This window comes from Labrus mixtus, chromosome 7, assembly GCF_963584025.1.
Source record: "Labrus mixtus chromosome 7, fLabMix1.1, whole genome shotgun sequence".
Taxonomy (NCBI): domain Eukaryota; kingdom Metazoa; phylum Chordata; class Actinopteri; order Labriformes; family Labridae; genus Labrus; species Labrus mixtus.
In genome coordinates, this window is record NC_083618.1 from 25,144,986 (window position 1) to 25,160,176 (window position 15,191).

Below are 15,191 nucleotides of genomic sequence, written 5' to 3' on the forward strand. Positions count from 1 at the left end.
TCTCTCTATAGTTTTCGTTTTAGTTATAATAAAAGCAAGGCTACTAATGTTTTGAACACGACTACTTCCGCGAACGTCCGCTCCGATCGGTACAGCGCATGTGCAACTCTTGACAAAGATGGGGAATGAAGTTGGATGGCTCACTCACAAGCTAGTTTCCTACACTGTGTACCGAATTCTGTTTTTCATAAATTGGATTCATGGTATGCTGACCGGGTTGGAGCCGCCAATTGAATACCCCTGGTTTATTTTGAAACTTCTTCAGATGATGTGTTGTGAATCAACTTTTTTGGCTAATAATTAGGACGAAAAAAGCTCAAGTTAATACGTAGGCATACTTGCAAATAGAAATTACTAGTTCTCTCATTCTTAAACACACATAAAATGATTGCAAATGTTACAAATGTGCATGTTCCTCAGTCGCCTAACAAATAATACACAAAATAATTCAAACTTGACCTAATAACGCTCTTTTCTTAGACTGTAATCCGTACAATTACAAAATACAATTGCGCTTTAATGAGCTACTCACGGTTTACGGTAATAATGGGGAAAAAACCCCTCCCTCTTCTTGTATTCCTTCATTGATGATGAGGATATTCTCTCCGCAGAGTCTCCTCATCTGCCGAGAAAAAGCATGAGGGAAGCGGTCCGAAAATGTCTACTCGGACTGCTTTCCCTCAGTCGCCGTCATGAGTGGAGTCATTTCTGCCTCTTCATTGGTTAAGTCGAACCCTAACATGAGGATCCACGGCAAAATAGTTGTGGTCGTTGCGTGTTTCGGAGTTTTCCTACTTTTGTACTTTTGGAGAGGCAACGCCGCGGAGGATGTTGTAGAGGAGGGGGAGGAGAAGGACGGTCTCTCGTTCCCAACTTCTCCTGAGCTGAAACCTGACATTGCATTTAAGTTGGCAAATAAACCTCCTGTTGGAATCGTCGTCCGCCTGGAGAAGCCTTTCGGAGTGCGGGACCGGAACATGCTGATCGGTGGTGGTGGTGGTGGTGCCGGATCAAAGGCTAAGAGGTAAGTTTGTTCTGTGTCCCTTTTCTTGAAGAGCCCATCTCCTCCACGCCTGTTTTCACAAACACACTTCAGCACCGTTAACTATGCTGCAACATTTTGTCAAAGAAGACACAACAGCCTGCTCTGTTAGACACTTCTAACATGCATCTGCTTAACAGCGTTTTATGTTCATTATTATTTATTTATTTATTTGTTAGGGACAGTGCATATTCATGAACAGCTGTAACAATTACAGCTGTAAAAATGCCAGATTATAGAAGAAGTGCTAGTTTCCATCTGTTGTCCCTGGGCAGGTAACAGAGAAAGACAAATTACAAATACAAAAGTGACACAAGACAATAATAGAGGTCAAAGGTTAAAGGTGGTCACAGACTTTGTTTTCTTTCATCCATTGTTTGAGGTGTGTTGTGAAGGTTGCATATGTTTGTGAGTCTCTTATTGTGAGTGGGAGAATATTCCAATATTTAGTTCCTTTGACTGACAGAACAGTTTGTCCGAATGTAGTGTGTCTGTACGGGACCTCACAGTCTCCTCGGGCTGTGGCTTATATTTTATAGCACTTATATTTGCTGTTGTGTTCTGGACTGTGATTCGTGTTGCTGCAATCACGGGCTACTCTAATATTACATTTGAGAAGAGGGACTCATTCAATAATGGGGGATGTTATGCTGTTATGTTGTTTTTGCACATCAAAACATCGACCCCTTAGACAGGTTGATCGATACCTGACCTCGAAAAACGTCATTATTTGACCCTTGAGGTTCTATTAGGCATTTAATCATTAAGACCATTTATTCTGAAATAGTCAGGTCACGTTGATGCCTTACCTACAATCTTCCAAAATGTATGTTTGAGGAAAACAACTAAAGTCAGGAGGGATTTCTCTGTCCATTCATATGATCTGGTTAAGTCATCATCTTATTGCAGGAACTTTAAAAAAAAAAAAAGGAGTTTGTCAGTTATTACTTGTGTTAAAGGATGGGACGATATTTGTCAATTATGTAGTCCAGCTTGCCGCATAGTGTTTCCTCCACGGTCCAATGCCGAAAGGTGGTTATGCGTTCTACGCCAAAGGCTGACTGGAGATTAAAGAGACTGTTCTTCAGACTGAGCTATCAAGGTTCTACATCCAGAAAAAAAAAACCTTTGTGTTCTTCAAGAAACCGCAGTCCTCCATGTGTGCTCAGCACTGATAAGGGGATGGGGTTGACGGGGTCACCAGTGGCCATATAGAAACACTAACATCTTTGAAAAATGCTAAGACTTACTGCTTTCACTAAGGGAAACAGCACATTTTCTTTCCTTTGATTGCTTGAGCTAATCGGAACTGAGGGGTGATGTTTATGTTTAACACATGCAAGCTTCTCCTCATGGTGATAAAACAGATGTCTCTTAGAGGTATTCTTAGAGGGGGCGGGACATCGTTGATTTACACAAAGACTTTCCCCATGGTTACTCACTACTCACCTGCCTGCTGCACACTGAACAAGAGGAGAACGAGCTTCTGACTGACAGCAGGAGGTCGACATACTTACTCTTATCTTAGGGTATATTTTAATATAAGGTTTGATTTATGGGGCGCTTGTTGCGCAGTGGTTAGTGCGCGCGCCCCAGTATGGAGGCCGCGGTCTTCCGGGCGGGCAGCCCAGGTTTGAATCCAGCCTGTGGCTCCTTTCCCGCATGTCATTCCCCACTCTCTCTCTCTCTCTCTCTCCCTGATTTCCCGCTCTGTCCTCAGCAAGCAGCTGTACATTACAGACAGTGGACCTTCTCTCTCTCTCTCTCTCTCTCTCTCTCTCTCTCTCTCTTTCTCTGAAGCGGATCTTGGTTTTGCTGTGCCTTGAGGTCCAGAGAGCGTGCGCCCACACTCTATCGCGCACACTCTCTCCCCCGCTGTCTCTCGCCCAACTGTGCATGCAGCAATTTATACAGTACTTGGGCGACCCGCCCAGGTATCGTCTGTGTGGGGGGAAACACTGTGAACACTGCAGCCCGATTCTACAGTCTCTGCTTTGGCAGATCTTCTACACATTCGTATCCTTCACAATCTAAAGCCCCGTTTCCACCAAGCGGTCCTGTTCAGTTCGGTGCGATACAGTACCCATTTCTTGTCGTTTCGACCTTCAAATCCGTTTTTTCATAATACCATACAGTCTTGCCATTTACCCCGGTACATGGTATTTGGGAAAAAAAGAAACAAATAAAAAATTCCGTTGTTGCAGCAATCACACTCACCGTTCACAACCTGGTTGCCGACCTAGGTTTTGCTTTAGCTAACTTTCCTGTTCTCGTAAATTAATGTAATTTTCAATTTTGCTTTTACATCAATTAAGGACACCTACAACTTCTGTTTCAAATTACATAAAGAAATTGCACCCTCTAATCATCGAGGTTTATTGTCAAGAAGATAAGCATATCTACATTGTCCGATTTTATTTAGGAGCGTTGTGGTGTGACTGTGTTTCCAGCTGTGCTGAAGATTCGCTCGGATGCTGCACTTAAACACAGATGCAGAGGCTTCTACAGTCCACATTAGGGCTGTTGAAATTAATCATTTAATCGATGCATCGCGATGCAGACTAGAAGATTAATGCATCGATGCAGGGACAGGACGTAATCGATGCTGACGAGGGTTAGAGAAAAGCATCTGCCAACCGCTAAATGCGGGTGTTTTGCACAGCATTGAGTGAGTGTGTTTTACCTATCGGCCACGGTGGTGTGTAATGAAAGTAACGTAGGCTAAAAGAGGGATTTGTGACAGAAAACAACGTAAATTGAGTCCCGCTCCTGTGCTTGCTGACTTTATGAGCAGAGTCAGCTGGTCCTGCACGCTCAGACCACAGTGCTCCGCTGCAGGCTGAACCGGCTTGACTCTGTATTTCTTTAGCTCTTCATTACAGCTAAAGGTGTGTTTAAACTGACGCCTCGCTGTCTTAAGTCCAGGATAACTAAAAGAAGGAGGCTGTGGCTCCTCCTGTCTGACGGGGATAGTCTCTCGCTGTGAGGTGCATATGTGAACAGCCGGGTCAGGAGCCTCCTCCTGATATTTAGATATTTTCAGGAGTGCATTATGTGAGTTATTCTCCACAGTGGTGTAGCTGATACTGTGTTTAAAGGCCTGGAGAGATATTTCTTCCACCTGCTGAATATAGTAATACAAATTAAAACATCAAAACACTAATAATAATAATAATAATAATAATAATAATAATAAGGATTTTGAGCTTTACTCACTTTTTAAATCACATTTTTTATTTTGAACACAACTGTCCATTAGCGCCTATTTGGATACTAAGAAGACCTCCAATACAAAATTCAGGCTTAATTTCTATGAAAAAGATACCTTTTGGATTGTATTTCAACACGGGTCCATGAAGAATCATAATCTCTCTACCCCTTTAGTTTTACCACAGAGTTAAATTAAAAATACATGTCGCTTGGTCTTATTGTTCAATTCTGTGGGAAAAATACAACACTGTTGTTCAGCTGATCTATTGCAAATCTTAATTTTTGACTGTGACAGTTTAGTCTTTCTCATCTGACTTTCATTTGACCTTTTCAGTAAACCAAGGAACTTGGCTCGAACTGTGACCAAGCACACGCAGGCAGAGGAGGTCATGCACCTGGCTGTGGTGGCTTGTGGGAATCGTCTGGATGAGACCCTCACTATGCTTAAATCAGCCCTCCTGTTCAGCCTTAAGAGTATCAGGTTCCACATATTCGCTGAAGACTCTTTGGCCCCACAGTTTAAAGAAAGAGTAAGAATGAGCCGCTGGCCCTAATGTACACAGTTCAGATTTTTTGTAACACAAAGCACAAGAAATATTGTGGTATCACAGAAACCTTTCCTTAAACCTTCCTCTTTTTTTGTTTATTTTCCATGCATACTTCTTCAGTAACACTGACTTCTGATATAATACAATTCATGTTTAATATCCCCGTCTTTTCTCTGAAAGTTAGTTTTTAGATCAGCGCAATAGTGAGTCTACATCTTTCACTTACCTGAATTTAGTACATTTAACTTCTTCTTTATGTAGATAATTCGGTAAAAGAACAGCTGAAGACTGCAGGTGTTCCATGCATAACCACACAATACCACAAGTCCCATTTTTAACGATTTGGCTGCCTTTATAGGACCAGTTATATTGATATGCCCAGAAAATTAGTGAATAACTTTCAGAATAAATGTAGTTAATAATGGCTCTTCTTCACCCAACTTCTCTTGCTAAACTGTTCCTTTGTATGTGATTTGTTGCTTTTCTTACAGTTGAACCAGTGGCCTCGCTCTGCCTTAGCCAAGTTCCAGTACAATATCTACCCCATTACCTTCTCTGTTGGGAACGCTGACGAGTGGAAGAAGCTCTTCAAGCCCTGTGCTGCTCAGAGACTCTTCCTACCTGTAAGGCTGCAGCACTAATCTCATCTAGTATTCTGGTTGTGCATAACTGTATTACTTAGTGTTACAAAAGCGTAATAATCATTTTCATTCCTGCTTCAAAAGCATTCCTAGCCTCCTTTTTTATAATATTGCATGGTTCTATTTCAAAACCTGTGTGGTTATCGATGATTTAAATGTTTTCGCCGCATTCGCAAATTTCACCCGCCTGCTGGTTGTGCCTTCATTCTACCAGAGGTATACACAGTTAATAAAACATTTAAGTCTGTTAACAGCTAACTTTTATATCAGTTAATCCATTAATTCTGTTAATATTTAAGTGAAGTTAAAATTAACGTTAACTGGTATTATCAAAAAGAAACAAAATGATTGGCTTTTAATACTGTCAATAGATCAGAGTTCATAAGAGGCCATGATGATTTAGAAAACTCTAAAACCCTTTTCACACAAACGGAAATCTCCTAAAAAACAAATTGCGGAGATTACCCGGAGGGGCTGTAATATGTGAACGCAAACGGCCAAATTTTTCGCTCAGACATCACCCGGAGTTTCTCCAGCCGGACCCCTAGTATTTTTTCCGCAGCCAAGTCCGAGTGGGCTGACGTGAGAACGCAGCAGGATATTGCTGCATTCGTGTGGTGTCGGACATGTCGGAAAAAACCAGTTTCCGAGTTGTAAAATGCACATGAACACCTGCTCAAGTCGGAGCAACAACTCGGAAAACTTGCCAGTGTGACTTCGCCAACGGTCGTTCCTTGTCAATTTATGAGCCACATGAAGATATGAGTTAACCAAAGTGTGCTAATATTAGCCTGCTAACAAAACAATGCGGGCCACTGGCATTTGCAGCTCAAGCAAAGGACAATTTTGTCTGCCGCTTGCGCTTAATGGTGCCTATTTATGGTGCTTATTCACAACTCCTACTTGCAGCTGTGGCTTAGTTGCTAGAGTTGTCGCCTCTCAACCGGAAGGTCGAGGGTTCGATCCCGAGCTGGGCAACATGTCTGATGTGTCCTTGGGCAAGACACTTAACCCCTGCATTGCTCCCGCTGTTTCGGTGACGGTGTATGAATGGATTAGTTACTTCTGATGGATGATACAACTTAGCAACCACCGCCGTCAGTGTGTGAATGGGTAGGTGTGACATGCAATGTAAAAGAGCCTTATATAAGCTCAAGTACATTTACCATTTACGTGCGAACGCGAGTGGAGGGTAGTTGGAGGTGTGCCACTGAAGGAGAGTGGAGGCTTTAGAATAGCAGAGGTACAGCCAAACAGCAGTTTGTTTTGGTTTAGTGCTGTTTAGTACAAAGTCACACATTCTTCCTTTATGTATGTAACCAAAAAGTAGCAAAACTAACATAACTCCAAAACGCATTAGTGATCAATTAAATTAGCAAATGTAAACATGCTTAAACCAATGCTGGCAGCACATCAGTAGCTCTAATCAACTAGTCTTGCGTGATGTTAAATCCCCTTCTCTTATCTCTTCAAAAAACAGCAAACCAGGATCACTCACGACAGTCAAACACAGTAAAAGGTGCGCGACCGCAACACGACTAGAAAGAGACAAAAGTCAGCACGCAAAATGTGCCATCTTAAATCTGGACGCATTTCGGCGCCAGGCCTTCATCGACGTTGATTGTGGAAAAGTCGTGGCGGCATCATCAGCTCCCACTATTCGAGTAAATATTTCAAGGCGCATGACCGAAGCTGATGATTTATGTGCTCACAATGTAACCAACCTGATAGTTAGGCCTGACTTGGGAGCTCACACTGTGCTAGTTAAATTGGGACAGAGCAGCACACAGTTATCAATTTAAAACTTACAAAGACGGAAGTTAAAGTCAGGCCATGTACTGCAACAGCAAAGTAAGAACTGCACAGTGGTTTCTTTTTCCAGTTATCCTTGGAGTATTACAGTTCTTTACTTAAAATGATGTACTTTGAAAATATTTTAATGATTGCAATCTCCCAGGTCATCCTGAAAGAAGTGGACTCTTTACTTTATGTCGACACTGATGTGCTGTTCCTTCGGCCTATGGACGATATCTGGAGACTCCTGAAGTCCTTTAACAGCACCCAGCTGGCAGCAATGGCCCCAGAACACGAGGTCCCAAAGATTGGCTGGTACAGCCGCTTTGCACGCCACCCTTTTTATGGAGTCACAGGGGTGAACTCTGGGGTAATGCTAATGAATCTCACACGGATCCGCAGAACAATATTCAAAGTAAGCTCATTACATTATTTAATGTATTACATTTCAATCAATAGACCTCTACACTGAACTGTGATTTCCCTATTCTAGTCTGAATAATGATTTTTCCACTGGTTTAAGTAACAAGCTGATTGTCTGAGTGGGCTGTAATTGAAGCTTGAATGCAATTGAACATTGTTTGTATTTCAGAACAGTTTGATCCCCACTGGTCTTTCATGGGAGGATCTTCTACATCCACTTTATCAGAAGTACAAAAACCACATCACCTGGGGAGACCAGGACCTTCTTAACATTATCTTCCACTACAATCCAGGTACACTCCTTTTTAGAAGTGAGGTCATGCACCACAGTGGTAACAACACATACAACACATATTATCATGACCCCCCCCCAGCGAGAAGCCTTAAATGCTCAATGGATGACAGCTAAAGGTGTAACCAGGTTTACCAACTACTAAGTCATTGCTAAATGGTAAATGGACTTGAGCTTATATAGCGCTTCATAGTCTTCTCAAAGCATTTTTTTTTTTTTTTTAGGCTTTTAATGCCTTTATTGTAGAGACAGGACATTGGATAGTGTTGCAAATCAGGGAGAGAGAGAGTGGGGAATGACATGCGGAAAAAGAGCCACAGGCCTGATTTCAACCCAGGCCTCAGTTCTTTTTAAACTGCATGTCACAGTCACCCATTCAGACAATGATGGCAAAGGCTGCTATGTTAAGTGTCCATCGGCAATAATCAATCACATTCATACACATTCAAAAGTTGCTGACGCAGCAGCAGGAGCATTTAGGTTTCAGTTTCTAGCCCAAGGACATTACAACAGGCCACCCCCTGCAGCTGGGGATCAAAAGGCCAGCTCTACTACTGAACCACAGCCACCCAGCGTCTGCACACTTGCAGAATAGCACTTTCACACTATTAACATCCCTCCATAAATTATTTCACTGATATTAACCCAGTCTATATCAAGCTAAATTCATAGTTAATGTATTATGTTACTATGTGGACTACTTTGCCATTCTGCCAAGGTGTAACATTTCTGCCTTAAATTAATGCCTCAATGAATCTATGATCTATGCTCTAGCCATATAGATAATATCATTCCTTAAGGCACCGGATGAGAGATAGATAGATAGATATATATATATATCAGACACTATAGTCATCCACTGGGGAAAATTCAGGAGTACCCCATAGCTCACAAGTGAAAACATTGAACAAACAGTAAAAACAAAAATGTTAATGTAAAACTGCATTGATAAAATTAACAGATGATATAAATACTTAGTCTTTACAGTCCTAAATACTTATTATTATTACACCAATCCCCAGGGTGTAAGGGAGAAAAAGGAGAAAGGGCAGGCAGTGACGTTCCACCCACAGCTCAAGTCATGAGCTGCTACCATTGGCCTGTGTGTTATAAAGCCTAATGGCTGTGGGGACAAAGGATCTCCTGAACCTGTCAGTCCTGAAGTGCAGTGAAATTTGCCGTCCACTGCAGCTACTTCTCTGGCTTGAAATGATGTCATAGAGAGGATCATCATCATCATCAACCTTTATTTATGTTCTCGGAGAGATCATTGAGGGTGACCCTCATTTACAAAGATGCCGAGAAAACATTCATAAATGATAAACAACGAGAAATTAGATAAAGCTACTACAGAAAATAAAATCAATAAAAGAGCAATAAGGAAAATAAAATATATACACTAAAATAATTTAAAAGCTTGAAATTACTGCAACGATAAGTCAGTAATTAAAATCAAATAAAACAGTTACAGTCAGGTGTTGGGCGGTTAAAAATAATATTTCCAAAGTGTCCATAAGGGATAAATGCACTATGCAGCACTAACACTAAAAGCAGTTTTCCCCAGCTCAGTACTGGCATGAGGAACCTAGAGAACCAGCCTCTCTCTCTCTCTCAGGTTAAAAATGGACCAGGGTTCAGATGTAACAAGGAGGTGATATATGATGGAAGCTTTCTGGTAAGGGCTTTGTAGATAAATATATGCCAGTGATTATTGCGTCTCTCAGTGAGGGAGGGCCAACCAACTTAATTATGTAGAATGCAGTGGTGAGTCATGTAGCTATCACTTGTAATGAATCTAAGTGCAGAATGGTAAACAGGATCTAAGGGCTTTAGTGTAGTGGAAGAGGCATGCCTATAGACCACATCACCATAATCCAAAACTGAGAGAAAAACTGCTTCAATTATCCTTTTCCGACAGAACATAGGGAAATTTGATTTATTTCTATATAGGCAACCAATCTTTTGTCGAAATTTGACAGTAAGATTATCAATCTGAAGTTTGAATGTTAGTCTGTCATCTATCCATATACCGAGATATTTAACTCTCTCGATAATGGATCCTAGCAGGGTGGTAATATGAAGGTTATTATCAGTTTCACATTTAGCCCTAGAAAACAACATACATTTAGTTTTCTGAACATTTAAAACCAATTTAATATCGTTAAGTGCAACTTGGAGAACATTAAAGGAATATTGCAGGTTCTCCATGAAAGCTGAGCAGAATTAGCAATACAGTACAATATTGTATCATCTGCATGTAAGTGAGCATGTGAATGGTCGCTAGATAATAATGGAATCATTTTATTAATACAAATTGTAAAAAGGGCTGGGCCTAAGATTGAACCTTGTGGAACACCCTTAGTGATTGGAAGAAACTCAGAGTGGATGGTTCCCAGGTTCACTGATTGCTGTCGGTCGGTGACGTAGTTCAAAAACCATGCACACGCACTTGGACTAAAACCAAGAATTAGCAAAAGCAATGAATGGTCAACAGTGTCAAATGCTTTGGAGAGGTCGACAAAGATGGCAGCACAATGGGTTTTTTTTTATCCAAGGCATTGACAACATCATTCAACACTAGCGTGACAGCAGACACAGTGCTGTGCATAGATCTGAATCCAGACTGATGTGGGCTTAAAACAGAGTTTGTTGAGAGAAATTCCTTGAGTTGGTGATTTATGAGAGACTCTTTGCTAAGCAGGGCAGTTTGGAGATTGGCCTATAATTATTAGGGTCACTCTTATCTCCACTCTTATGTAAAGGGGTAACATAAGCGGTTTTCCATACATTTTTGAATTACTCCTGATGAAATGGAAAGGTTAAAAATGTGAGTTAATTGCTCAGCAATCAGAGAGGCTGAGAGACGGAGAAAGAGAGGATCCAATTTGTCTTCACCGGTAGATTTCTTAGGATCTGAGGTTTGAAGAGCCTCTAAAACTACACTGAATGAGACAGGAGATAAGTTAAACTGAGAAGTATGATTTAGAATGGGAATACAGCCATTGTCAGTGGGAGTAAGGTCAATGCTAGGAGCGGGTGATCTATTATCCACATCCTCAGAGATGTGACCGGCCGCTGTGAAGTGATTATTGAAGGCAGAGCATATCTTACTAGGATCATTCACTAAGCAGTCGTCAAACCTGACATGAGTATTAGTTAGGGAGGCAGCAGCGTTGCTATTATTAGATTTTACCACCTTCCAGAATTTTGCAGGGTTGGAATAGCAGCTAGAGACCAAATTCAAGTCATAAACTGATTTAGCTTTTCTCACAAGTGAAGTGCACTTATTCCTGAGTGCTCTGAAAGAAGCCCAGTGGGACGCCTCTTCCATACGTCTAGCTAAGGACCAAGCTTTGTTTCTTGATAGAAATACAGCTGACAGTTCAGGGGAAAACCATGGACTACATCTACTTTTTACCCTAACTTTTTTAAAAGGTGCATGCTTATTTACCACAGAGAGGAACTTATTAGTAAAAAAAAGTCTAAGGCTAATTTGATCTTGAAATAGGTCATTTATAAAAACAGGTTCATTAAAATGTTTCATATTTCTTTAAACTAAAATACGTGAAGAAGTTCTCTTTAGATGCATATCCCTAATACAGGGATAGGACAATGATCACTAACCCCTAAGTCAAAGACACCAGTTGCAGTCATTTTTTCACTTCTGTTTGAGAACAATAAATCAATCAAAGTCGATCTTGAAGGATTCTTTAAGTTGGGCCTGGTGGGTTCATTAATTAATTGGGTGAAATTACTGCCATTGTCCAATATATCCTGTCCTTTCTTTCGCATGCGTCTCTCCACTTCAATCCTGCGAGTCCTTACACCTGCCTAAAACTTAGGAAGCCTCTGCTTGTCAAGCCGCACTGTGAGGTTAGATAAACCATGTCAGTGTCAAATCACTGCCTCCACCTCGTTCTTGCATATGACATTCAAAACGTACCACCTGTGTTTTTACAGTAATAATAAGTCTGTCTTTGACAATGTCTTCCACCTACTCTATGAAAAACTGGTTAAACACAGAAGCACATTAATTGCTACACTCTCTCTCCCAAAATGCACCATATAATGCCACAAGAAATCATCCTGCCTGTGGCCACTCTGTTTCTCACTCTGAGGGTCAGACACTTCGTCCCTGGTATTATATATATATATATATACTTATTTTACCGTCAGCAGCCATAAAAAAAACATTGATTATTTACTTTCAGTTGTTATTACTGAATTGAAACTGTGTTAAACATGTTTGATTTATATTAATCCAACTGTGCAACATGACAGCTTCTAACTCAATACCTTATAATATATTTTATGTTTTTACCTATTGTTATTTTAATTTATTTTTAAGATTAGTTTTTTGGGGGCTTTATTGTGCCTTTATTGGAGAGACAGGACAGTGGGAAATTCGGGAGAGAGAGTGGCAAATGACAGGCAGAAAAAGTAACCACAGGTTGGATTCAAACCCAGACCGCCCACTAACTAGCACACAAACTAACCACTTACCTACCAGCGCCCCTTTACCTATTGTTTATATGCTTATTAATATGATTTATTTTATTTATTTTTCTTTTCGATCTGTCAGTCAAATATTGTTTTTAAAAGCTTAATGAATTTCCATCCTCGCCTAACACTGGTATTGTTTTAACCTGAGTTATAATGTTGGTGAAGTATAGAGCAACAGTGTATCCACTATTGTTTTTTCCAGAATGTCTCTTCATCTTTTCCTGCCAGTGGAACTACAGGCCAGATCACTGTATGTATGGGAGTAACTGTAAAGGGGCTGAAGAGGAGGGTGTGTCTATCCTTCATGGCAACCGGGGAGTGTATCATGATGACAAGCAGCCTGCATTCAAAGTAGTTTATGATGCAATACGAGAGGTAAGTATCGTGTGTTCGTTCCATTCTGTTTTGTTATAGCGTTAAAACACAGATGCAACTGAACACAATATTGATGGCTGCATTCCATTTAGCTGTGTCAGTTTCAGGACCCTGGTATGACTCACCTTTGAGTTAGTAGTTACACCTTTGCTTTTCCTGATATGGAAAATCTAAATCTAAAGTGCTGAATAAGGATTTACATAGTCAATGTCATAGTGGCACATCACCACAACACACAAACTCTGGCTGAACAAGACGACATGCATACATACCTTCAAGTTGTACCACTGTACGTATTTTCTCTGTGGGGAAAAAACAATTTGTTGCTCTTGACAATCTGGGTTAGTTTTCAAATAAGCCTCTTAAGAGGGACTGGTTCATTATCTATACTTTATTCACAAGTTTGATGAATACATAACGTAACATCACCACCCTTCATTTCTATATACAATTTTGTCTTACATGTGTTTGACAGAGGACATGTCCCTTTTCCTGCAGTTTCCATTTGACGACAACATGTTCCAGTCACTTTTTTATCCCATCCAGACCAAATTTCTGGACACAGTCAACACCCTTTGTGGCCGGATTCCTCAAGTCTTCCTCAAGCAGATAGAAAGGACCATGAGAAAGGTTTTTGAGGAGAAAGTGGTCCGCCATGTGAGACCACACAAATAACTGATAGGAAATGTACTCATTATTCTCTGACTACAAGGACCATTTTGCTGTGGTTTGAGTCTCAAACCAGTATCTTCCGCATTGCAATGTTGGTGCTGTGTAGTGTTCGTCAACACATCCTGGAATTGTCTGATGAATCTCTTAATCCTCAAGTGATCTGAATGGTAATTAGCAACAGAGTTTCATATGGTGCTGGTCAGGTACCGAAAAATTGTCCTCTGCTTAAATACCGGTAATCAAATCCTTTTTTATTATGCTATGTGAAGGACATTCCTGGGTGTCAGTCTTTTGCCAATGGTTTAAAGCCAAAGACACATTCCTCCACATCCTGTGCACCAATGCTACATGTAGTTGGATGTATTCACAATATAAACAAAAGAGCGGAAAATAAAATACCGTCAGGCAGAAAGAGTATGAAGCGGCCTCTCAATAAAGAGCGAAGATCCCACTTATAGCATGATATAAACATCTTCACCCAGATCCACTGGCTTGCAGTGAATTTTCCTATTACCTTCTGCATTCACACATTGGCTTAACTCAACTTTTAGGGGAAATTTTACTGGGGGCTGGTATGAAAATGATGGATAAAGGCAGGGTAAAAATTTGTTTGCTTTCACGTATGCAGCCCCCCTGGACAATTTAAGGAATTCTGAGGAGTGCAGTGCATGTGTTAAACGGGCTTTTTGTAAGTGTTACAGCCATCGGTGGCTGTCCCTTTTATTTACAGCTTTGGCTATTTTCTTAATATTTAATGTAAAATTGTCAGAAATCATATTGTTTTAAATGTGGTATTGATAAAGTATCCAAGTATCCATAGTTTTGACAAGCCCATGGTGTACAGTACACAAAATCAATGTTTTGACTTTGGAAAGCTTACTACTTGAAAGAGGTGACTCATTAACCACTGCTCATAAATAAGGTTAAAGTTTTGCATGCAAATAATTTGAAATATGTGCCTTTGTAAATACGAAGTGAAGCCCCTTCTGTATCTGACAGACACTGACAGTAATCATTTGTAATTATTACTGTGGGTATTTTTTTTTATATATATATATTTGGGCCTTTATAAGATAGAACAGTGGAATGTGAAATACTTGGTGAAGAGAGTGGGGAATTACATTTGGCAAATGTTGAGAGACAGGCTGGAACCCAGGATGGCTTCATGGACTGTAGGACAGCCTCTGCACGTGGGACACACACTCTAACAACTAGACCAAACTGGCTCCCCTGGAAAGTGGATTTTTTAATGTTATACATTAACTGTTATATTGCACTTTTAGAATGATCAAGGGTTGAATTGTTATACTTAACATTTCCAAATTAGCAAAGCTGTCAGAGAAAACAAAAGTCCTATCTTTTAAAAATTGACAGCTAATTATGTGCTATGTCAAAATGATCCTCGTTAACGAGAAGATGAGTGCTACACGTATCAATGTTTAAGGAGTTTTCTTAGCTTATAATTTGACGCTAGGTCTGCTATAAACACATGGGGTTCTTTGTTTTTAGCAGAATATCTCTCAATGTAATGATGTTATGATTTATATATCTGATTTAAACGGGAAACTGAATATGGCTGTAAAACATGTTTCCAAATGTATCAATGCAATGCACTGAGTCTTCCTTATATACATAGGCAATTTATTGGGATTGTAAAATAAAAAAAAGCAATACAAATGGCTTAAATCCAA

The 15,191-nt window shown here is 40.3% G+C and overlaps 1 protein-coding gene across 1 annotated transcript; it reads left to right on the top strand.

The window, feature by feature from the left end:
- The first annotated feature begins 597 nt into the window (after nucleotides 1-597).
- gxylt2 (glucoside xylosyltransferase 2) lies at nucleotides 598-15,191 on the top strand. The gene is made up of 7 exons (XM_061041369.1): nucleotides 598-1,024; nucleotides 4,587-4,782; nucleotides 5,292-5,423; nucleotides 7,399-7,650; nucleotides 7,828-7,951; nucleotides 12,656-12,828; nucleotides 13,327-15,191. The coding sequence occupies exons 1-7, from the start codon at nucleotides 693-695 to the stop codon at nucleotides 13,501-13,503; spliced, it is 1,386 nt and encodes a 461-aa protein (XP_060897352.1). The 5' UTR covers nucleotides 598-692; the 3' UTR covers nucleotides 13,504-15,191.

Coding starts and splice junctions, on each gene's coding strand:
- gxylt2 (XM_061041369.1), top strand. CDS start 693: ATGAGTGGAGTCATTTCTGCCTCTTCATTGGTTAAGTCGAACCCTAAC. Junction 1,025..4,586: donor GCCGGATCAAAGGCTAAGAG/GTAAGTTTGTTC, acceptor TGACCTTTTCAG/TAAACCAAGGAACTTGGCTC. Junction 5,424..7,398: donor CTCAGAGACTCTTCCTACCT/GTAAGGCTGCAG, acceptor GCAATCTCCCAG/GTCATCCTGAAAGAAGTGGA.